The 23,259-nt window shown below is 40.9% G+C and overlaps 1 protein-coding gene across 2 annotated transcripts in view; it reads left to right on the plus strand.

Annotated features, from left to right (window-relative positions):
- Window positions 1–5,401: 5,401 nt before the first annotated feature.
- LOC111586039 (A disintegrin and metalloproteinase with thrombospondin motifs 9) overlaps window positions 5,402–23,259 on the plus strand; it is a 54,050-nt gene continuing 36,192 nt past the window's right edge. For both annotated transcript variants that reach the window (XM_023295717.3, XM_035941846.2), the window contains exons 1-21: window positions 5,402–5,738; window positions 6,069–6,499; window positions 8,175–8,337; window positions 11,557–11,894; window positions 12,541–12,624; window positions 12,722–12,846; window positions 13,078–13,118; window positions 13,227–13,332; window positions 14,399–14,545; window positions 15,109–15,250; window positions 15,783–15,887; window positions 17,030–17,175; window positions 17,581–17,762; window positions 17,884–18,020; window positions 18,835–18,952; window positions 19,151–19,246; window positions 20,271–20,437; window positions 20,659–20,788; window positions 22,241–22,367; window positions 22,471–22,681; window positions 22,811–22,975. In XM_023295717.3, coding sequence (XP_023151485.1) covers window positions 5,642–5,738; window positions 6,069–6,499; window positions 8,175–8,337; window positions 11,557–11,894; window positions 12,541–12,624; window positions 12,722–12,846; window positions 13,078–13,118; window positions 13,227–13,332; window positions 14,399–14,545; window positions 15,109–15,250; window positions 15,783–15,887; window positions 17,030–17,175; window positions 17,581–17,762; window positions 17,884–18,020; window positions 18,835–18,952; window positions 19,151–19,246; window positions 20,271–20,437; window positions 20,659–20,788; window positions 22,241–22,367; window positions 22,471–22,681; window positions 22,811–22,975 — 3,258 coding nt within the window. In that variant the 5' untranslated portion in view covers window positions 5,402–5,641. The remainder of the gene's footprint in view (window positions 5,739–6,068; window positions 6,500–8,174; window positions 8,338–11,556; window positions 11,895–12,540; window positions 12,625–12,721; window positions 12,847–13,077; window positions 13,119–13,226; window positions 13,333–14,398; window positions 14,546–15,108; window positions 15,251–15,782; window positions 15,888–17,029; window positions 17,176–17,580; window positions 17,763–17,883; window positions 18,021–18,834; window positions 18,953–19,150; window positions 19,247–20,270; window positions 20,438–20,658; window positions 20,789–22,240; window positions 22,368–22,470; window positions 22,682–22,810; window positions 22,976–23,259) is intronic.

Raw genomic sequence — 23,259 nt, forward strand, 5'->3', positions numbered from 1 at the left:
AGTGATGAGGTCGTGTCAGGATATAGATCATGCACTGCAATAATAGCCAAGAATCAGTCTGAGTAAATAGGGAAGTGGGATCAAATTAATTCTTTAGGGAATATTCCCCTAAGAAATGACAACAGATTTCAAGACGCTTATCAAAACAATATGTACTTCATGTATTATGTTGTATGTGATTTTATGAAGCTCTGTAACAGGCTGGTGTCCCCTGCCTTTGCCCTAAGTTGGCAGGGATAGGCTCCACCCCCCCATGACTCTAATGAGGATTACACGGTGTATGGATACTGTATGCATGGATGGATGGATGCTTTTACGAGCTTGTCCTAAATGATACTGGGCCATGGGCAGGCTACACATCGGACAAGTTGCCGATCAGGGGTAACACAGAGACAGAATACATTTACACTTACACCTACGTCCAATTTAAAATCACCAATTAATCTACCAAGCATGTCTTTGGACTGTGGGAGAAAACCAAAGCAGGTTCAGGGAGAAAATACAAACTCCTCACAGAAAGCCAAGCTGACAACAGGCTGCACATGATCTAAAAGCTATTAACCTTAGATCAACCAGACATTTGCAAACAAGAGTATGTAATGTTATCTTCTTTATCCAAACTGTGAGTCTGGGAACAGGTTCAATGTTATCTTGAAGTTGTACTCAAAAATGGCACACTGTGCCAACCCTTAATGTGTTAACATTACATTTAGTCTTATTTTCTCACCCACGTACAGCAGATTATCCCAGCATACACCGTTTAGATGGTGAGACAGCAGATTTGAATTCACTGCCCTGAAGTTGCCATTAATGCGCTGCCTTGTATTGTATAACTAGTGTTACACAATCAATATAGCCTGTCTATGCAGGTTCATGCCATTCATCTGTGCAGGTATGAGACATAGTGACACATGTAATAATGTTTCCTTAACTGTGAAGCAAAGTGGGGCCAAAAAAAATTACGCTTATTTATCATTTCAATTAATTTTAGTATTTTAATACCTGTGAACCACACTTTAGTATGCATATAACATCAATTAAAAAAAAGTCCTTAAATTTTATATTTAAAAAAATTCATATGCCATTATATTTGATACGTCTTAAAGGCATTATCCGGCAAATCTTTTTGAATTATGGGGATCAATAATCATTAGATTGAGTGACGCCATCTTTTTAAAGGATGCAAAAGCACCAATCAGGGAAGCCAATCCTGCAAATCCTGCTTTCCTGCCATTTACGTACAGTGCAGGAAAAGAGACTGGGAGAAGAGCAGCAGTAACTTTACAGCTTCGAAGGGTGGAGGTGTTGACCTTGAGGCTTTCTAAGTTTTTAAGCCGTAACTGTGATGTGTCAGCTCCAGCTTTTAGAAGCAGCAATCAATAGATCCCCAATACTGCATTTCAACTTTTTAATTGGATTTACAGATTTGCTCTCACGCGTTCATGCTGAACGTGACAGTTCTATTTTAGCTGATGATTTTAATGTGCTGATAATGAGGCAGATACTGAAGAGAATCAAACACTTAAATTATTGGAGTGTATGGATTTTGAACATTTTAATGAGTCAGCTCATAACTTTAGATTTGGTCATCTCATGTGGGCCATTAAAAAAAAACCTAACCCAAACCTTACACTATTATATTAAAGAAGGGCTGTAAGATCACAGGCCAATGCCAATAAACTTTGCTTTTGGTAATATATTTCATGATCTCCAAATAATCTTAAATAGATTACAGCTATACTAATGACACAAAGCTTTATGAGACAAAGGGTCACTGTTTTGGATATATTTTAGATATCAGTGTCTGGATTTAACACATCAACCAGAATAGACAGACATTTTAGGTTTTAAAGTCTCACAAAGTGAAAGTGACTTTTGCTAATATTTTTGCTTCTACAGCTGCATACAGAATATTTACCAGTTACTGTTCTGTAAGTGTATTTCCTCTTACATCTACCTTGACTTCATATTTCCTTATAAAGATGTATTTATTGGTCATCACTATTTTACCACAGAACATTAATTTAGGTCACAAGGAAGTTGTGGTGTTTAAGTTAGAACCGATGCAGTAAATGTTGTACATATAGTATGATTATTTAGCATACTGTTTATTTTTTTAAATACACTTTTCAATAAAGTTTATTTTGAAAAATCTTGCACCATCTTTGATCTAACAGATATCCATCACCCACCTCTGCTTGATATGCTGTTATTGTTTTACACCTGCTTTACTTTGTTCCTTTTCATCTTAAAAGCTGGTCAGAACTCTCTGGTGAGTTTCTATTTGTCATTCTGTGACAAATGAGTCAGTTAAAATATTGCTCTTTGATACAATATATTCCATAGTAGGTCAGACTCACCTGTGTAAGGTTCAGTGTTCAACGTTACAAGTCTGGTGACATTATATTAGTTGTCTCCAGCAAATTTGTCATCTAAATATGGAGTCCTAAAATTTGTCCAGTAAGCTCAGTTAAACCTAAAGAACTTATCTATTTCATCTGGCTAAACAGAATTAAACAAATGGAAAGCCATCCAAATATCTTTTTTTTTTTTTTTTTTAATTATGGCAAAATTAAAAGCAGACGTGGTCAAGAAGTGTGAAATATCAACACGATCGACAGTGGCTTTTCAAAAAGAATAGTCTGTCACATATGTAACTGTCAGCTGTAGTTGTTTGTTTCAGGAAGTCCGACCACCAATCAGCTGCCACCAATCAGTGCACCTGACCAGGCTTTAAAATGCTCTCCCTCCAACTCTCTCCTTCTTGCTTGCTGGATAGCAGCCTGAGCAGAGGCTCCCCACACCGCATTATTTGTTCTCTTTAATTCACTGTCTAAATAAATGCAGAGTTGGTTTATCCCACTTCATTCCCTCCTTCATGTTGCTTCCCTCTGAGCCAGCGTTGTAACATAAGAGGGCTTGTTTGGGGTGAATTGTTTGGGATCTGGTTACTTGTTTTTGGTTATGCCTCCAGATTTTGGTGTGTTTTTTGCAAGGTTTGCTCTTTTAATGTGGTGTGGTGGTAAGCAGCCTGTCTGTCCCTTTAGCTTGTTGCAGAGTGGAGTAAGTGATCTTTGAGCTTAGAGGTAAACCCTGGTAAGTTTGGCACAGAGTCAAACGGCTGAATTGATTTCTCAGCTCTTTCTTCGCTTCACTACTTTATTATTTTGCCTTTTTTTTTTGTTTTGAGGTATTCCTAAATGGGGACAAGTTCGTCTTGTGGGTTTGCTGTACTCTGTTGTTGGCCTAGTTTGGCTGCTGGTGTGTTTGCCTGGAGCCTGGCACACCTCACAGAAGACAGCTGTGCATAAGACAGTTTTCTGGACAGGTGTGAGCATCTGGGCTTTACTTTTGTTTAAACTTTTGTCTAGAAGATGGCATTGCTCACCATGCTGCTGTTCTCAGGGGGAGACACAAGCTACCATTGGATTTTTCAGTGCAGTTCAGGTTGTTGTGACTTTTTTCAGTGCTATAGCTCATGTTTCACTTGGTTTTGATATCTAAAGTTTGTGTTGTAGTTAGGTTTTCCTTTTGTTGTATACATATTACAATGATTTGGTGGTGATTAAACTGCTTAATTCAAGGAAATGTGAGCTATTGTTAGCACTTTTGGTGTAACTTCAGTTTCTTGTCTTTTGGTGACTGAAGCTTTTGCAGGGCATTGTGTTTTACCGTGTCGTGTGTATACTTTTTTCAGACACTCATTTCAGTGTTTATGAAGGTCGTTATGTCGGTAAGTGAAGTTTTATTTGAGATCAAGTGCATGACTTCTTTAGTCTTCTTGGTGAAGTTCACAAGTGTGGACAACTTTCAGTTTATCTTTTGGAGGAGCTGCTTGAAAACTTAACAAGGATCAACCGTTGAAATATTTGAGCTTCAGATGTGAAGATTTCACATCAGTTCTCCCCAAAGAATTCTACATTTGCTTTTTTTTAGCATCTTTATTTCCGTTCCTCTGTTTCAGATATGGTCGTGAGGTGTCTTTCTGTAACGGTTTGACTGGTAGCACAGTGCTGCCGACTTCAGAAACGGTTCCAACATCAAGACATCAGTTGTGGCCTGTCAAGACCAGCTGTATTGACCAGAAGCACTAGTTTTGATATGTGTGTATAAAACACTGTCCAGTGTTTCACTGAAATGCAGCATGCAAATCCATATTCATTGGAGGCACATTGCGAGGGTAGATGTCCCCTCTAGGATTGAATACTGCAATGTTTGAACACACATTTGGTATTGAACATTGGGGTACCTGGTTAAACATCCTTCCTGGGGCAGGAGATTCCGTTCTGTAGTTTCTGTACTTGTCAGCACTGTTTCAGAAAGTCTGACTACTAATCAGCTTCACCTCAGCAGTCAGTAGCACCTGACAAGGCATTAAAATGCCCTTCTTCTCTCTCAACAGCAGTCTGGAGGTGCAGAGGCTCCCAGCACTGCATTATTTGCTCTTTTTAAGTCATTGTCTTAATAAATGTTGCCACTCCCTGAGTTAGGGTTGCATCACACTGACAATTAAAGCCGAGAATTAAAGTCTGATGTAATAATAAAAAAAACAATGTTATATATATCAAGAAACATTTAAACCCATATTAAGAAGTGGTGCCCAGACTACACCACTTTCTTGAGCTAATACTGACCATAATGATATTCTGTTACTGGATATGCCTGTTTGAACTACATTAGAAGAGGTTTTCAGAACAATTTGTGTATTCTATCTGTAGCTGTCAGTGGGTGTGAGGGTGTGAGGGTGCATGGATGGGGCAGGAGGCAGAATGGATAGACTCCTCTTTGATCCTCCACATAACAAAAGCACCTACAAAGGCTTCCATACAGCCGGTTGCATTGTTCTGCTGAGGAGACTATAGCTCATAAAACCATTAGCATTATCCCCCACACAATACCTTTTCCAGCACCTACTTAAGACTTCAAATCACGACTGTATATGGCTATACTGCTTGCCAGTTTGAATTTTGTCACTCTGTGATCCCATGAACTTCTAAGTATACAGCCATGCCCAGATTATCTCTCTGGTGGCCCCAGGGCAGGCATTTCCTATATGGGCCCCACCTCACTGTCATGGTCACTGATCTGCTCTGCACAACTGTGCAACCCGCCCCTCTAAAACCTGATTCCCCATACCTAATTGGAGTATGTCAAGATGCAGTATAATGCACATTTGCATCACATATACTGTATATGTTTTATGAAGCAACTTGGCATTGATGGTTTAGATTCTGCACACGTCGCTGAATTAGACTCAGCTTGTGCGTAAAAGTTGACATGAGCGGCCGGCCCTTGTCACCACGGTAGGTAACGGACGTGGCTCCACTGCAGCGCCTGTGTACCTTGCCCGGTTGATCCCGCCCCCTCGCTCGGGGAGAGAGCTGGTTCACGGGTTAGCGGAGCCCATCGCAGTTGGAGCAAGCCCACCCCTCTCTGCAGTATGCATGTTCGCCAGGGAATCCGCGAAGCGCTCACGTCCCAGCAGTGTTCTTCACCGGCCAGAGACGATCCGCTCAAGAGTCGAGGATAATAAAAACTGGATGTGGCAGGCGGACCGGAGGCGGAAAGCCCGGAGTGACCGCAGGAATACAGTATTACTACAGGAACACAGGCTGCCTCTCTCCTCTGAACGTGGACAATCATGCATGTGCTCTTCTGGGGCTTGGGGTTCCTACTATTCCCTGATTTCTTGAACGTGGTCGCATCTACGGGGAGATTGCTTTTGAATTCGAGCACAGGTAAAGTATGCCCTTGCTTTTTTTCCCCTTTTCTTCCATCTAATCGTGGAGTTGATTTTCTAACAACACAAAGGCAGAGAATGAATGAGTTTTTGGATTCAGGCAGCACATGACTTGCAGCGTTTCTAGATGCCTTAAGTTCACTGACTGACTTCCATTTCCTTGCAATGTTGGAAAACAAGTTTGTTTGTTTGTTTGTTTTTAAAGAAAGAAGATAATATGTTAATCACAACCTACACTTTAACGCATGTGGAGTCTTTGATGTGTACATCTGCAGTCGGATTGTTATTTAAACACTAATTGCGTTGTTTCCCTGCCTTTAATCTGCAGTAAAAGAGGAGATCGGCGCTTATGAGATTGTAACACCGGTGCGAGTGAATGAAGCCGGTGACAAGTTTCCAACCAGTGTGCACTTCAAGAGGAAAAGGCGAAGTTTGGAGGACGAGGGCACCGGCAACTCCACGGATCACTGGGCCTCGCCGAACATCCACTACAGGATATCTGCTTTCGGACAGAACTATCACCTCAACCTCACGCTGGATTCGGGATTTATCGCACCTCTCTACACTGTGACAATACTTGGAGTACCCGGAGGAGATAACTTAACGGATTCTGCAGTAGATGGGGAGGGAGGAGAGGAGGAGAATGTGGAGGAGGAAGGAGAGGAGGAGGAGGACACGGAGTTAAGGCACTGCTTCTATAAAGGACATGTAAATGCACATGCAGAACACGCCGCAGTCATCAGTTTGTGCTCCGGACTGGTGAGTTTTTACGCACGGGTAGACCCGCCGTGCATGTGATGGCTTTACGAGCGGGTGTTTTACTTTTCCACTACGGGTGTTTAGGGGCCATTACTGCTTATACAAGGCTTGAAAAATCGCCTTACCCATTGTCTAAAAAAAATCTAACTTTGTGCGCAACCTGCTTTTGGAATTGATCGTGCAAACAACCAGCAATTTATTAGTGGCAGTTTAAACATGTTTCCATTTAGAGAGGAATGCACAATTGAGAAACCCTTGTAAAGATTTTTAAAAAGTTGTGTATATATATTTGACATATTTAGATGGAGCTGAGGCAGATTTTGAAATGTATTCATGAAAACTAACATCATGTCTGGCTCAAGAATTTGCTAGTATTAGGATCCTTGAAACACTAAAAACTGTGCAAACTTGTAAGGGTCCCAAGTCTACTGCCTCTACTCAAGTTTAATGAACATCCTACAGCTTCCTTCCATGCCTCTCGCTGGTCTCCCGGTAGTCGGTGACGTTTTTACGCACGCTCGTAGTGCAGGAGTACGGGTGCTGCTGACGTCATCGCGGATTGGTCCAACTCCCAGGCCTGCTGAAGCATGAGTTTTTGGCGTTGGGGCAAAAGTGCACCCAGAGTTTATGCACAGAAGCCATTGTGAGGTTACAGATGAGAGTGAAGGTTCAGTTTTTTCCCAAACGACAAATCAAGTACGAAATACTTTGAATGCTGTCCTCTGCACTGAGCTTTAGGGAGTTGAGATGACATTTATGAAGCACAGTTTATTATTTATTCAAGACCCCTGAGAGCACATTTATTCCAAAACAGCCAACACTGCCTGTTTATTGTATTTTATTTCTGTACATCCCTAAAATAATGTGACACTTGTTGTCTTGTTTTCTTGAAGGGGAGATTCTCTTTTGACTTCCCAACTCCTCGGGTCAATCAAAGTGCATCTTCTTAGTACAGTAGAAAGAGGGCCTGAGTGTCACTTTGTGTTAAAGAGCAGTCCACAGTTCTGCAAATTTTTGCACATTAATCAAAGTGTAATGTTTATCTGATAATAATTTTTGTCGTGCTGTATTATCAAGGATTATAAATACAACTTGTGCCAAGTATAATTGTACCAAACTTAAATCACCTCTGAGCTGCCACGATTGTTCTCCACAGCAAATGAGCAACAAGTCAAATGTGCTTTTCTTGGCATGTACCTTATCTGAAACATCACACAGACCTCCAAGTTAGCCAGCCACGCTAAACGTGCCATGTGAAATACATTTAACAAGGCTTGCAGCACCCTTCCAAAGACCTTACAGTCTCAGTGTTTCCCTGATAGACATCACAGGTCTCACTATTATCCCTTTCCTCCTGTTTTGGCACAATTCTTACATGCATGCAAATTCACCCTTTTCATCCATATATGAAGGCCTTTGCTTATTTTCTCTCATAATTAGTACATAAGCCAAATTCCACTGTTTGCTATAAATATTTTTTTAGTCAAACTGCAGAGCAGTATGGCAGTGCGCTGAGGTTTCTGCCAAAAGGTCTTTGAAATATATTCTCCTTGGCCCTCTGTGTAGATTTTGCAAGTTCTATGTTTGTTCATCTTGATCTCAAAATAGAAACAGGCCTTTACAGAAAATGGGTAGATGGAGACTAACTGCTGTGCATTTTTTTTCTGCCCTCCAGCTTGGCACTTTCAGGTCTCCAGAAGGGGAGTATTTTGTGGAGCCCCTGCACAGCTATCAAGGAGAACACTATGAAGAGGAACACACAAAACCTCATATTGTATACAGGAAGAGTGCACCCAAGAAACAAACATCAGGGGAGACCTCAGCTTGTGACACTTCAGGTATGTTGTCTTACATGAGGATGCAATTTAGACAGACAAATCTCTTGCAAACATTCACACATATAGACAACACAAACACTCACAGGTGCAGCCTCAAAGGTCCTATATTGTGCCCCTTTAGAGCATTAGTCATCCAGTGCCCATCGCTCTTTCTAGCAAAAAATCACACGGCTACCTCTGGGCATGGACCTCCTTAAGGCTGTGTTAATACAAACCGTGTGTATGTGTTTCATGTGCATCTAAGTGCTGGAGCATTTTCATGGATGTGTGTGGATTATGAGGTGGGAATTTGCCATATATGTGTGTCTGTACGTGCATGCGACCTTTAAATTGGTTCCCACAGATGTAATCAGGTGTAATTGTTGCGTCACTGCTCAAGTCTCCTCTATCCTTCGTATCAGGAAGTGGTTATGTAATACTTACTGAGCTTATTGAGCTATTACAATAATTTTACCATGGTACTGTAGAGTTAATCAGTTAATGCAAACAACACATAGCGAATTTGTCTGGATGTTGTCGTCGATCTTGAAAGGTGGAAGTTTACAAAGAAGAAACTAGCTATGTGGGGTTGATTTATTTAGAGGAAAATTCAAAAATGGAGAACATATAATCATTTATCAAGCAGTATTTGGCATTATTTTTAACCTTTCACTTATTGTATGCCACTTATTGTATGCTACATAAAATATAGATAAAATTACACTGTCATTTGGACATTTTCCCATGAGTAGACTGCAAAATTATGATGTCAAAGAATCTTGGCTCAGATATCATGCCATAATCTGCACAATGCAGTGACTTCTGCTGCAGCACAGTAATGAGGAGGCTCTCCAACTCTCACACAGGAAAAATCCTATGGACCTTTGTATCATCCCATCTCAGTTTACAGGCTGAACTTCCTGTTGACTCTTGTACTTCCTCTGCCTCTTTGATAAGAAGGTTGAGCAGACCCACTGCCATGAGCACAGTGTCATTTGTATAATAGCAAAGTGATGCTGATGTGAAACCTCAAATAATCAAAAGTTAGAGAATAAATCTGCAAATGTTTTCTTTTTTTGTCTGTGGAGATCATTGTGCAGATATTTGGTTTCAGTGTGAATGTATTGTTTGTGTGTGTGTTACTCTTGTGATAGCATTACATAGTGTGTGTGTGTGTGTGTGTGTATATGAGAGCGCATGTGTGAAATTATACCCTGAAGGAACATAAATTTGACTAAAAGCCCTTTTTGGCAAGAGCTATTAAACTTTTCATGGCATTCCATTGAATCAGTGTTTCATATTTTTTATAATTGAATTAGAATTGTAAATCGAAATGCAAAAGCAGTTTGTCATTTCATTACTGATTTATGAATCTAACACACACAAAAAGCAACCAAGCAACATACTTTCGATTTCATGCTGAAGTCAAAAATAGGCAATGAGGAAACTTGCCAAGGACCAAATTAGATTTGATATATATAGCATTTGACTTGTGTGACCAGAAAGTTTCTGACTTGTTTTGTGGTATTTTTCTTGATAAGCTTGCAGTAAATACATGGGAATGTAGTATGTGTATCATATCCAGTAAAGAATATGAGTTTGAAAATATGAAGGGTCTGTTTGAACAAAATATTTCAGAAAATGTCAAATTAAAAATCTACACTTGTTACCATGGACACAGTGACTTATGCTGCGGGATGCAACATGAGCTCAGGCTGTTTACATTTTTGAAAATGAAATTAGTGGAATTACTAATTTGCAGTGGTTGTACTGGTAGCTATTACTAAATAACTTTGATACTGAAGAAACTGAAAAAGTGGACATTTCTCTCAGGCAAGTTCTGAAACGTTCCAATTCTTGCTCCAGTCTATGCAAACCATGAATTACATTGAGTGCTGCAAATTAAACCTTGTCTTTAGGCTATATAGGTCAGTATGCCACATTAGCTGGTAACAGTAAACAGATGTAATTATGAAATCCCAATGCACGCTTCCATTCTTGATACTGATTATAAGATAGTTTTACCATGATGACAAGATAATGTGCGATACATTAATGGTGCAGGAGTTGGAATGTTTGAAAACTTGCCAGAGAATCATCAGGATTTTATTATTTCTTCAGCATCTGGTAGTTGTCAGTACATCCAATAATGGTTAATTCAGTGAGCTCCGTTCTCTAAAATGTAAACTGATATAAAACGGACCACAGCTTACAGCCTATGGTGCAACTAACTGTATCTGTGGCTCCATTAAACCTGCTGTTTCTGGTAAAGTTTAAATCTGTTCACACAAGTAAAGACTTTTACATGAAGTTTTGAATTACTTTGTTAGAAAAACCCATTTTATAGGTTAGGGGTTATGCTAAGCTCATAGTCATTACATTAAATCAGATGTTGCCATCGGCTCTGTGTATTTGCTGTAAGCTTATCAAATGCATGACACTAAGAAGTCAGAAAGTTTCTGCTCATACAAGGACAAAGTCAAAATCAAAAAAGATTTTAATAAGTACAAAAACAAAAAAGAGGGGTAGGGTTTTTGTATGTTGGATTTATAAATGAACAAACTCACAAACTTTTGTTCATTTTCAGATTTTGGATTCTCAGTAGAATATTAAAAGAGCAAATGATACATCCATTCTATTGCTGCCTTTCAGGTTTTTAAGTGCAGCAAATGTTGTTTTTAAGCAGGTCATGAATCATGTTTTCTCACTGTTCTATAGGTGGTGAAGCATTGTTAGTGTTCCATAAAGAGGGAGTTGCTAAAAAAAAAAATCTGTTTTGTTTCCATGATTAAAATCAGACTGAAATGTCCTCAGTGCTCTGACGCTGTTATGCCCAGTTGTTGAACTGCCCTCATTTGATGTGTGCACAGTAATTTGTGTACCATTTTTCCGTGGCTGGGCGCCAGGTTTACCTAGCATGAACTCTCTGGCCTCTTGTCTTCTCTCTTCTGAGAGTGGAGGCAGAGAGAAAAAAGGGCTCTCCAGGCAGTGTTCATTTGTCAACACACTCTATGAGCAACAATAAACAGAAAGGAGAGAGAGGCAGCAGCAGATTTTAACAATACCCACATGCAGACCACCAACTCACCTCATGTATCTGCCTGAACCACAGCTTTACCTTAATAGTAAACACATCCTCCTGACTAACATTGATTTATGTTTTTTTTTTGAGTGAATGTGTTTATCATCTGCCCTGCATCTTTATATATTTACTCCTTTTTTTCTGGCTTCTCACTCAAGGACACAAACACAGACAAAAGAGACACAAGCTGAAGAGGAGGCCAGCGGCTGGGGTGACCACCGTGTCCGATGCAACCCCCGTGGTCAGCGCCGGCATCTTCAGTGACGTGGAGTCGCTGAGCGCCAGCCTGGCCAGCAATGCTCTGCTCAGATCAGAGCGCAGCAGTGCTAGCACTAGACCGTCAAATGATAGCAGCGGTGACTCAGGACCTCACAGGAGATCAAAGCGCTTCCTCTCCTACCCGCGCTTTGTTGAAGTCATGCTGGTGGCCGACAGCAAAATGGTGGAGCATCACGGCAGCAACCTACAGCACTACATACTCACACTCATGTCCATAGTAAGTGCTGCTCTGCTCTGCTCTGCTCTGCTCTGCATGTTTGGTTGGAGGAAACGGCTGGCTGGGAAACGCAAGTGTCTGTATACGTCTGTACTCGTGCACACATGTGGACATAGAGTAGCTGTTTGTGCTGTGAGTCAGTCAGCCAGCCATTGGAGGATGACTGTGGGAGGGAAAAGGGCAGGCGAGGGCAGGGGTAAACACTGCTTTCAAACGGCCAGGGGGAAGAGAGGGCAGCTCGAGGGACAGCCTGTCTGACAGCTTTGATGAATGTTAAAAAATAAGCTCAGGTATGTCACATAGACCGCATACTCTGGGCCACTTCAAATACCAGCTTCTGCAGGCATCTGGGGCCGACGGTCCTCAGGGGGAGGCTGAGATGACCTATATTCTGTTCTTGGCAAAGGCGGCCTTCTCTACAGGAGCTCAAGCTATTATCAACTTGATCCTCCAATCAAACAAATTCTCCGGCACTTGCTTGAAAACGCAGGAAGGGAGTAGATGATAGAGTGACCAGTAAATATACTATATTACATCTCGGCTGGCTCAAGTTAATGAAAACATTCATATTTATCCTGATATTCCAACTAATCTTATCTTCAAATGTTTTCATCAAGATGCTTGAAGTTGTCTTTCCTTTATTCAGGTGTCTTCCATCTACAAGGATCCCAGCATTGGCAACCTGATTAACATTGTGATTGTAAAGTTAGTCATAATTAACAATGAGCTGGTGAGTCTCATAATTAGTCTCTTTAATTACTCGGACATGAGAATGCAGTGTAAGCTCTTGTCAGTGAAATGACACCTTTTTTTTCTTTGCATCTCAGGACGGTCCAGTCATTTCATTTAATGCACAGACCACTTTAAAGAACTTCTGCATCTGGCAGCAAAGCCAGAACATCCTGGACGACAACCACCACTCTCATCACGACACTGCCATCCTCATCACCAGGTGCAAAAATAATTTGCAAGTTTTTTGCTGCATTTTTTGCTGCATACAGTGTATACTTTGAAATATCCAAGTTCCACACGAACCAGATACAATTGTAGTAAGTTTATAAAGAGAGAGCTCGATCAAAGGCTCAAATGTAGTCCAGATGAGAGCCCAAAAAAAGAAAATTAAATTGTTTTTCTCTTGTTCAATGCCACTGACTGTGATTCATTAACTTTGTCCTTACCACAGGCAAGACATCTGCAGAGCGAGGGATAAGTGTGACACCTTAGGTAAGTGTTTGTTTTTCAAATGAGCTTATTGCCAAGCCATGATTTTAACGTGGAAAAAAGCATGATGGTGTTGATTAAGATAGCTGAAGTGTGTCTCGTTTTCTTCAGGACTTGCAGAGTTGGGGACAGTGTGTGATCCATATAGGAGCTGCAGCATCAGCGAGGACAATGGACTCAGCACTGCGTTCACCATTGCCCATGAACTTGGCCATGTGTAAGCACAGAAGACCTCTACTGATTCTTTACCTCAAAGGCTGTCATCATTTCTAGTTAGAGTTTAGACTTTAAACGTCTTTCTAGGAATCCACACACGTTTACTAGCAGATGGGAGCCAAGAAATATTGCGTATTTGGGTAACACAGCGCCTATATTTTTCAGTTTTTAAGACTTTTGTTTATGTTCTGATCAAATTTTGATATGGAACAAGTCTATAAAGTGTATTTTAGGAGCAGAAATGAAACCACTGCTTGGCCACTCTTGCCGTTCAGCAAACTGCACTGTCCAAAGTCCTGAGTGAGGCAGAGCTTGTGGTGTTAGCCCTCTACAGTGGAGACTGTTACGGACCTTAACAGCCCTCATCATGTCTAACAAATGCTCTTTCTTACCACTAAACAAAAGGTGGGATTATTGAATTCCATGTTTATCCGCATCAAGCGGTGACAACATGCTGGATGACTGCTTAGCGATAGAGCTCAGTGTTGTATGGTACCTGTCAGGTGGGGTGCTTAGTAGCAGGCAGTGTGGTGCTGTACCTGTCCACCATCAACCAAGATCATATGTGTTGAACCTACAAGAGCTTGAATGCCTCCCTTATTCCCACTGCACTCTGATTTTCACATTGAAAATATCCTCTCTGTCTATCGTCCAGTTTTCATATAATTTAATATCATGCTGGTTTCTTTCCAAACTCCCCACAGGCAGACAATACAGATGCTTTGCATTATTTTCAATGGCGACCTTGAATGAGTTTTCCAAAGCCAATAACACAGTGACAGTGGAAATATAGAATCAATGTTGAGATTTAATCCATGTGTCTGAAGAAATGAAACACGCTGAAACCCCAAAACTACTATTTCTTTGTGGGTTTTTAACAGTACCAGACAGAAATAATACAGACATTCATCACTGTAAAACTAGCTTCCCTTAGTGTTGTTGCAGAACTGTGGCACTATAAGCAACAGATTTATTAGAAAATGGGAGAAAAAAGTATTTCAACCCTCCGAACTTCTTCTGTTAATGTAATATTTTATGATGCTTTTTTTCTGTTTTCTGTCTGCTAGGTTCAACATGCCTCATGACGACAGTAACAAGTGTAAAGAAGATGGAGTTAAGATTCAGCAGCATGTGATGGCTCCCACACTTAACTACAACACAAACCCTTGGATGTGGTCCAAGTGTAGCAGGAAGTACATCACAGAGTTCCTTGAGTATGTCATCCTATTTTCTTCATCACTGTTCCAAACATGCATGAGAATTAGATCATATAGAATGTAACAAAATGTAGTAAGAAGTACTTTTTAAAACTCTGGCCAAATATTCTTCATAAAGTCTGTATTTGAAGCTCAGAAATATGTTTCCATAAACACACAGACACACTGCAGGCGATATACTTCATATAGTGTATGAAGGTTTAAAGCGCAGCTAAATTTTTAGGGAATAAAAGAAAAATAAACTGTCATCATCATTTCTCAAGGCTGTTGCAGCCTCTAGTCTGTTCTCTCCCAAAGGCTCCTCAACCCACTGAGAAAGACCACAAAACTCTCACTGTAGGAAAGCATAAATGGAATAGTATCTCCCTGCTTCTCTGAGATCCTGAGATCACCACCACTTACCTCATATAGCTGGTTGACTATAAGCAGAAATCTGTCAAGATGTATATGTACAGAAAAAAATGACCACTCCGGCTGTACTGAGTGTGTTTTCTGTCTGTTTGTGTCTCTTGTTTTTTCTCTTTTTTTCTTTAAGTCATTTTATTTTTATTTCTTAATAGCACAGGATATGGTGAGTGCTTGCTCGACGAGCCTGTTTCTAGGCCGTACGGTCTCTCGCAGCAGCTGCCTGGACGGATATACAATGTCAATAAACAGTGTGAATTGATATTTGGGCCGGGGACGCAGGTGTGCCCTTATATGGTGAGTGGAGCTGGTGCACGGATCTGAACTGTCATGTTTCACATGTGAAGGAAGCCTTTTGAGTTATGACTGAGTGCTGCAGAGGATCTCAGCTGGAATTAAAGCCTTTATAGTCACTGTCTGGCACTCAAGCAAACAAAAACAAAGTTAGTGAATACATAAGACTGGAAATCTGTCTTAATAACAGTTTGAAACATGTCCTGGAGAAAAGAAAGAATCACTTCAAAATATTACACCAAACTGTTAAGTTGTTATATATTCATTTTGTGGAGTCCCTAAATGAATACCGCAGAAATGTTTCCTTGGCTCGTGTTTTGTGCCCCGACTGAAAGGTCACGCAAACCACTGACTGAGAAACACCTGGCAAATGAGAAGGCTGATGCAGCAGATTTTAGTGTATGGAGGCACCTTCTGGCATATTGTTTGACTGGATGTCTGCCAACTTGAGTCCATATATTAACAGAGTTGTCTACAGTGAGCTTATTAAACATGACACTTAATGCATGTGTGTGTGTGTGTGTGTGTTTGCTAGACTCAATGTCGGAGGCTGTGGTGCACTAGTCCAGAGGGCGCCCAGCGGGGCTGCAGGACCCAGCACATGCCCTGGGCGGACGGCACCGACTGTTCCCCTGGAAAGGTAAGTGTCACGTAGAATGAAGATGGATGCTTGAGAAGACGTGCGTAATATGGGAGCATTAAGGTGTAAAAAAAGTTCAACAAAAAGTATGAAATAAAAGGCATTTTGTTGATAGTTAAAATACAAGAAGCAGAATGTGAAGCAACTTGAAGTGATTTTAAGTAGTGCAAAAAAAAAAAACTTGTGACGGATGTGTCAATAGAAAAACTTCAAATGTTTTATCGCTCCATGAGAATGCCACATTTTGACCCTTTACATTATAGTTTGATGCTCATATGGTTCTGTGTTATGATCTAAGAATCCTCACCACATTTCCTTTCATTGTTTTGATTTTACTGCTTTTCCAGTGACTCATGACCATAAAATTGTTCACAGGCCTTATAATATGGAGTGCAACATGACAAAAGGAAACAAGTTTCCAAACATTGGTCTAAAATAAATTTGCCGTTGACACGTGCAAACTCTAGTAACTGAACATGGCTGGCATGAGAGAAGGTGACGTGAACTTGTGAATGATGGCTGCCGTCTTAGTCTAGCTTTTAATTAGGACTTTCTCACTAACCCCTTTGCTTCCTGCCACTAAGACTGAGAGGACATGAAAGAAACATGTCGGCTGAGCTCCAGAAGTCCCGAGATGCTCAGATAGACACACATGTTGAAACCTTTTTCTGTGTTTACTGTACACCGACCTCTGATCCCATGTCATGCCAGAGTGCACCACACTAAACACAGAGGATGAGGTCTGTTTGTTGAGCAGTGTAAGATTACCCTCTTGTTTTGAGCTGAGATATATTTATTGACTGTGTGCGTGACATTTTCTTGTCTTCTTTCCAGCCAGACACAGTCATGAAATGTCTTTTTTTCTGTCTTTTCTCCATTCGCTACTCTTGTCTAATTTCTCCCAGATTAGCATCAAAGCACAGGAGAGCAGATAGATGTGCTGCCAGTTCTGTGGATGAGATTTTTTTTATTTTCACACAATCTGTTCCTCCGCCTATTTTTTTTTTTGGATGTTTCACTCTCTTATTTTCCTTTTTTTTTTTTTTTTTAGAACTTACCTCAATCTCTCACGTCTCACTTACTTATGCTCTCTCCATTAATCTGCCCTCCCCATCTTTTTTCTCTTTGTCTCCTCTTTGCAGCACTGCAAGCATGGCCTCTGTATAGCCAAAGAACACGATGCCACACCTGTGGAGGGAGCGTGGGGAGTCTGGAGTCCTTTTGGTACCTGTTCGAGGACATGCGGCGGAGGCATAAAGATTGCCATGCGTGAATGCAACCGACCCGTGTGAGCAGTCCGCTTCTTTGTAGTCATGCATGCCTACTGGACCTTGTCTCCATCTTAGCTGCCAGAGTCAATGTTCCATAGATCAAACCTCCTCGAGGGAATTCTTTCCATAGCTAGTGTTCATCAAAACAGGCTCACTGATGAAAGATCTTACAGCGTTGTTTCCTGGTAAATACAGACATCACTCCTTGATATGTTGCCTTTCATCCTGCTCTAATGTACAGATAGAAAATAATGGGGGCAAAATGGGAGTGATATTGAAACGGAAAACAATGCCAATGATGTACCTAAGGTGTATGATGATGGATAACAAGCCGAAAAAAGATGAATTTTATAAGTACACAGTGTGGGGATGACACTTATTTCGCAATCATTGTCCACTTACTTTCATGTTTTTGCTCTCAGACCCAGGAATGGAGGAATGTATTGTGTTGGTCGCCGAATGAAGTTCCGTTCCTGTAACTCTGAGCCTTGTTCCAAGCAGAAGAAGGACTTCAGGGAGGAGCAATGTGCTGCTTTTGACGGCAGGCACTTCAACATCAACGGTCTACCTCCGAATGTTCGCTGGGTGCCCAAGTACAGCGGAAGTGAGATTTCTGTTTTTTAATTACTTACAGAGTGGTTGAACATTCTGCTTGCATCTTTTTCTGCACACATTGTGTTGATTTGAGTTGGAAAACAAACATTTGTGTTTCTTTTGTCTGTCAGTTCTGATGAAGGACAGGTGTAAGCTGTTCTGCAGGGTGGCGGGCAGCACAGCCTACTATCAGCTCAGGGACAGGGTCATCGATGGGACGCCATGTGGACCCGACACCAATGACATCTGTGTCCAGGGCCTGTGTAGGGTGAGTTTCCAGGTCCTATTCATTATAGACTCAGCTGCATGGTAATTTGCCATCAGACTGTGGTTACTGTGCATACAGTAACTGTATGGAGTGAATGTAAACATTCCTGCATCCTTATAGTAAATATTTGCCAAAAGTATATTAATCCTGACTGTTTATTGCCTCAAACCTCTGACAGATAGATTTTTAGTTTCAAAGCTTGAGTACTAACACAGCCTGCACATTAATATGCTTCTTGAAAGAAGCAGTGGGTTGATCTGTCTACATTCTGAAACACACACGCAGAGTTTTGGTTAAATTGTGGTTCAGTAAGTTGCCCTTCTGGCCCTGGCAAGTGGATTTTGTCCTTGACAGAAAATCAAAGATCTGTCTAACTACAACAAATTGCATACAAAGAGGTTCATACCATTTTGAGTGAGTGTTTTTTGTCAGAAATTTGTTTCAAAGCGATGTCAGTTATATGGCTGTAACTCAACAAGTTCATATGTTTGAAGGCTCACTGGGTTCTTTCTTTTATGATCTGTAATTCATCAAGAAATAAAGAAGTAATGGCCAAATTGATGGCTACTTATGTGACATGTTAATATTGCAGCTGTAATTAAACAGTGCTAGTTAAAGGAAATCTTTACATTTTGTTTTAAAAAATACCAGTCAATTGTTCCGTTATCTGCGTATACTTTATTTTTTTCTCACTTTTAGCCTTTGTGACTTCTCTCCCACTTTCTTTTTTTTTTTGCCCCTTCTCTATTACTACCCTTTATACTGATCCTTTTTCATTATTCTTTTTGTACATTTTATTTGTCCCTCTCTACAGCAAGCGGGCTGTGATCATGTACTGAACTCTAAAGCCAGGAGGGACAAGTGTGGTGTGTGCGGTGGTGATAACTCTTCCTGCAAAACTGTAGCAGGCACCTTTAACATCGTACGCTATGGTGAGCTACAGCCTCTTTTAGTATCACATCACTCCCCGTTCGCTACATATAAATGGCGACAGCTGCTCTGGCAGTTGTTTTATTGCTTGAACATATTTGCACCTGTGTTGACTTGACTTAAAGGAGCAGCACTGAGAGAATGGCTCACTTGTTAGCAGGTATACTAATGATCTAAATGCACTTGACTGAAATTTTCAGGCTATAATGAAGTGGTACGAATACCCAGCGGTGCTACAAACATAGATGTGCGTCAACATAGCTACTCAGGGAAGCCAGAGGATGACAACTACCTCGGTAAGATTTCCAAAATTGTCCATATGTTTATTACTTTTTTATGTTTCCATTCATGCTGTTTAGGCCATTTCTGTAGCAAACAAGCTGTTAAAAGGGCGTCACCTTTGACTGGCATGTTTTGTCTCTGCCTGGCTGTTTATGTTAAAGCCCAGCTTTTAGTGTAAAGCAATGCATCACAAACCTAAAGAGTTGGCATATAGTGTGCATGGTAATCCGTAAATGACCCAGAACTAGGCCTGTGGGTAGCATTCCAGCAAGGTCAGTTAGTTTATAAGCTTTTGTGCCTCTTGTGTGTCTTGATGCCGTGTGCATATACCTGTGCTAATACTCAAAACTCAGCCCTCAGGATACCATTCCATCAAGGCTGATGTGAATGTATGTGCACATAGTGCGTCCATGTATGCATATTGCTGATGTTGTCGTTTCAGTCATGTGCATGTATTTGTCTGTCTGCATGGTTGCATATATTCTGTCTTGCAAACGTCTGACGTTGTTTTGCATTTGTCACCCTTTAATTTTGTGTAGGGGTTTTGTATGTATTTGTGTATAAGGACAGTGATGTGGGGCTTAAGTGGGGACGATTTTTTTGAACGAATGCCACTCCACAGTCATATTAGTGTAATGTGTGAAATGGCGGGGAAAGTAAAGGCAGGAAATTAGCTCCATAATCGCATTAGGGTGAATGAGTGCAGAAGACTGGCTGTTGAACAGAACAGGATGCCCCTGGATGGGACTTCTTTAAGAACAGAGGAATATTTTAGCCCAATAAGGCTTTACTGCTGCCTACTGCATGTACAGTACTGTAAATTGTTATGTTAGCCACAGAATTTCGAAGCTACCCTCTTGAATGCAATAACAACTTATTGCTTTTTTATGTTTGTTCACTGTCATAATAATTTCCACATTTATTCAACTGATTTCTGTCAATTAAGCAAAGATACATGGATTTGACATCAAATGCAATTCATTGTAGCCTTTTGCTTCAGTGAGGTAAAGTGCAGTAACTGCTTCTGTCTCCCTGTAGCCATATCAAATAGCCGTGGAGAGTTCCTGCTTAATGGAGAGTTTGTGGTCAGCATGTTCAAAAGGGAAATCAAAGTAGGAAATGCCATCATTGAGTACAGTGGCTCTGACCATGTCATTGAGAGGATCAACTGTACTGACCGCATTGAAGAGGAGATCATTGTCCAGGTAAACCATCTTTATCATGACAGCTTAGTATCCCATGTAGGAGACAGAAAGATGGAATAGTATAACAACTTAAAATATAAGAATGCAGCAACTTAAATTCTTCAGGTTTGATCTCCAGAAGTTCATACGTTTCTTTTGGAAGATGTGGATAATGTATGATTTTTAAAAACCATAATCTCACTGTATCGTAATGAATATCACATTGCCTGCATTTTCTCCAGGTGCTGTCTGTGGGGAACCTTTACAACCCAGATGTCAGGTACTCCTTCAACATCCCCATAGAGGATAAGCCTCAGCAGTTCTTCTGGGATGCCTATGGGCCCTGGCAGGAGTGCAGCCGTCTGTGCCAAGGTGAGGGGGAGGCACATGTGGCTGGCAGGGTGATGTGATGGGAAAGGTCCGTGATAAATGGTGTGGTGAGCATAAAGATGAGATGGAATTCAGATAGTAGACGTGGGAACCTGTGAGCCAGGGACGTAGGGGAGAGAGGATTGGCAGGTTCATGTGAGACATACAGTGCAACTTTTGAACAAATGGATAAAGTTCAGCTCTATAGTATGCTGTGGCAGATTACCCTCTTTGGCACGACTGTGAATAAATCAGAGTATGTGGGTGTGCAGAGGCGGATTGCAGGCAAACTCCAAAACCTGCGATGTGTTCTCACTCACTTTGTTCTGTTTAAGAATCTCTTTCTCCACTTTTTAGCACCACTCTGCTTGAACAACCAGCAGTAAATTCCAAAGAGAAACCAAGAAGTTCACAGCTCACAGCAGGATAAACAGCTAATATATAATGCCCTCAGCAGGGATACACTAAACTCTCATAGCACTGAGCTGCAGAACTTGATAACATGAGGTACTCATTGAGAACCTATTATCTGTAGCCACATGAGGTTTAAATTGTTGTCCTCTACTGTACAGAAGTGCACTGTGATGGAACGCAATGAGCCAAGGTCAAGCACACACACATCAGTGCTCGTATTTATTGCAATCCTGGTATTGCTCTATAGTGTATTTTAGCAAGATCTCACAGAAGCTGAGGTCAGACAGTAGAAGGTCAGTCTCAGTTGAGGATTATGTTTTGAAACCCTTGATTTTAACTCAAGCTATGAATTTCTGCATATTAGTATTTTTTTTATTACCATACAACATACAAAGTGAGCAAAATAAGTTTTTTTTATTAAATGTTCTGTACCTCAAGCAGTTTCTGAATGCTTGTTGACTTTGGGCTCATTTTATTCTGCAATATAAAGTCCCGTACATCCATGGAAACAGCACATCCTGGTTTGAAGTAGAGGAAACTCAAAAATGGGCTATGTACAATAATACATAGCTATATTGTCATAAATCATTAAAAAATGAAAGACTTAAGTTGAAATCGTTCGAATATTTATTTTACAAAAATTAAAGACACCTGGAATCAACATGTGCAACATTTTTCTATGTCCCAATACTGGGAAAGTAGTGAGTTTACTTTCCCACTAAATGGGACCTGTAGAATAAAGTATTTTTGATTAAATATTACACTTGTAAGCTTAGGTATGGTTAAGTGGCCCAATGGAACAACAAATCACAGTTGGGTAGTTTAAGGACCATCAGAGAGTTTTGGTGATTCCTTCCCTTTTTACAGTTTCTTGCTTATAAATGGTGTAATTTTGGCGATTTCTTGAAAGACAACACGCCTTTCAAACCCAGAGAGTACAGAGGGTTAAGTTGATACAAGTTTTTCCTCAATATCTTTGCACACCTAACAATAAAGGTAGCAACAATTCAGTGATGGGTGCAATTTTCAACTTATATTTAGGGGAGCGCAAGCGGAAGATTCTGTGCAGCAGGGAGTCGGACAGGGTGGTGGTGTCGGACCAGAGGTGTCACGGTACTGCTAGACCTGCTGTCGTCACTGAGCCCTGCAACACTGAATGTGAACTCAGGTTTGTATTAGTAATTTAACCAACCTGTATAAACCAATCAAGTCTTTCTTACTTAATCATTTAAAAACACTGAGAAGGATTCCCCTTGTTTCTCCTTACGCAGATGGCACGTGGCTCGTAAAAGTGAATGTACAGCCCAGTGCGGCCTTGGATATCGTACCCTAGAAATTTACTGTGCCAAAATCAGCCGCACAGATGGCAAGACTCAGAAGGTAGATGACCGCTACTGTAGTGGTCAGCGCAAACCTGATGATAAGGAAGGTTGCCATGGAGACTGTAACCCGGGTGGATGGGAGTACTCATCCTGGTCAGAGGTACGATTGTTGCTGGAAGCCGGAATCAAGGGGTTTGTGTGAGAGCATGAACCAGATGTTTTTTAAAGTGTATCATAAGTTTGTGTACATGTGTTTACACTTGCTGATGCTCAGTCATGTTTACTGCAGTGCTCCAAGAGCTGCGGTGGCGGCACCCGCCGTCGAGGGGCAGTGTGTCGAAAGGCAGCTGAGGCTGGCGGGGATGAGAGCAAATGCAGTCAAAGGGACAAGCTGACCGTCCAACCCTGCAATGAATTCCTCTGTCCACAGTGGAAGACTGGCGACTGGTCTGAGGTCAGTTCAGCACTTATTGTAATCACTTTGCTCTCAGAGGAAGACCGAGCTGATATTTACTGATGACATGGAGTGGTTGTAAGGGAAGTGGATGCATTTTGAAGATAGCAGCACATACACTTAATACTTACATTAAAATATGTCTCCTTTAATTTCAGTTAATGTTTCTGATACACAGAAAATATTTGAGAAGTCTGATAATTTGGTCTTTTGTAAGTTTGTGTACAGGTATACAATTTATGTAAGGCTTGTGCATGAACACTGACCAACCGCAACATTAAAAC

The sequence above is a fragment of the Amphiprion ocellaris genome, chromosome 5, assembly GCF_022539595.1.
Source record: "Amphiprion ocellaris isolate individual 3 ecotype Okinawa chromosome 5, ASM2253959v1, whole genome shotgun sequence".
NCBI lineage: Eukaryota > Metazoa > Chordata > Actinopteri > Pomacentridae > Amphiprion > Amphiprion ocellaris.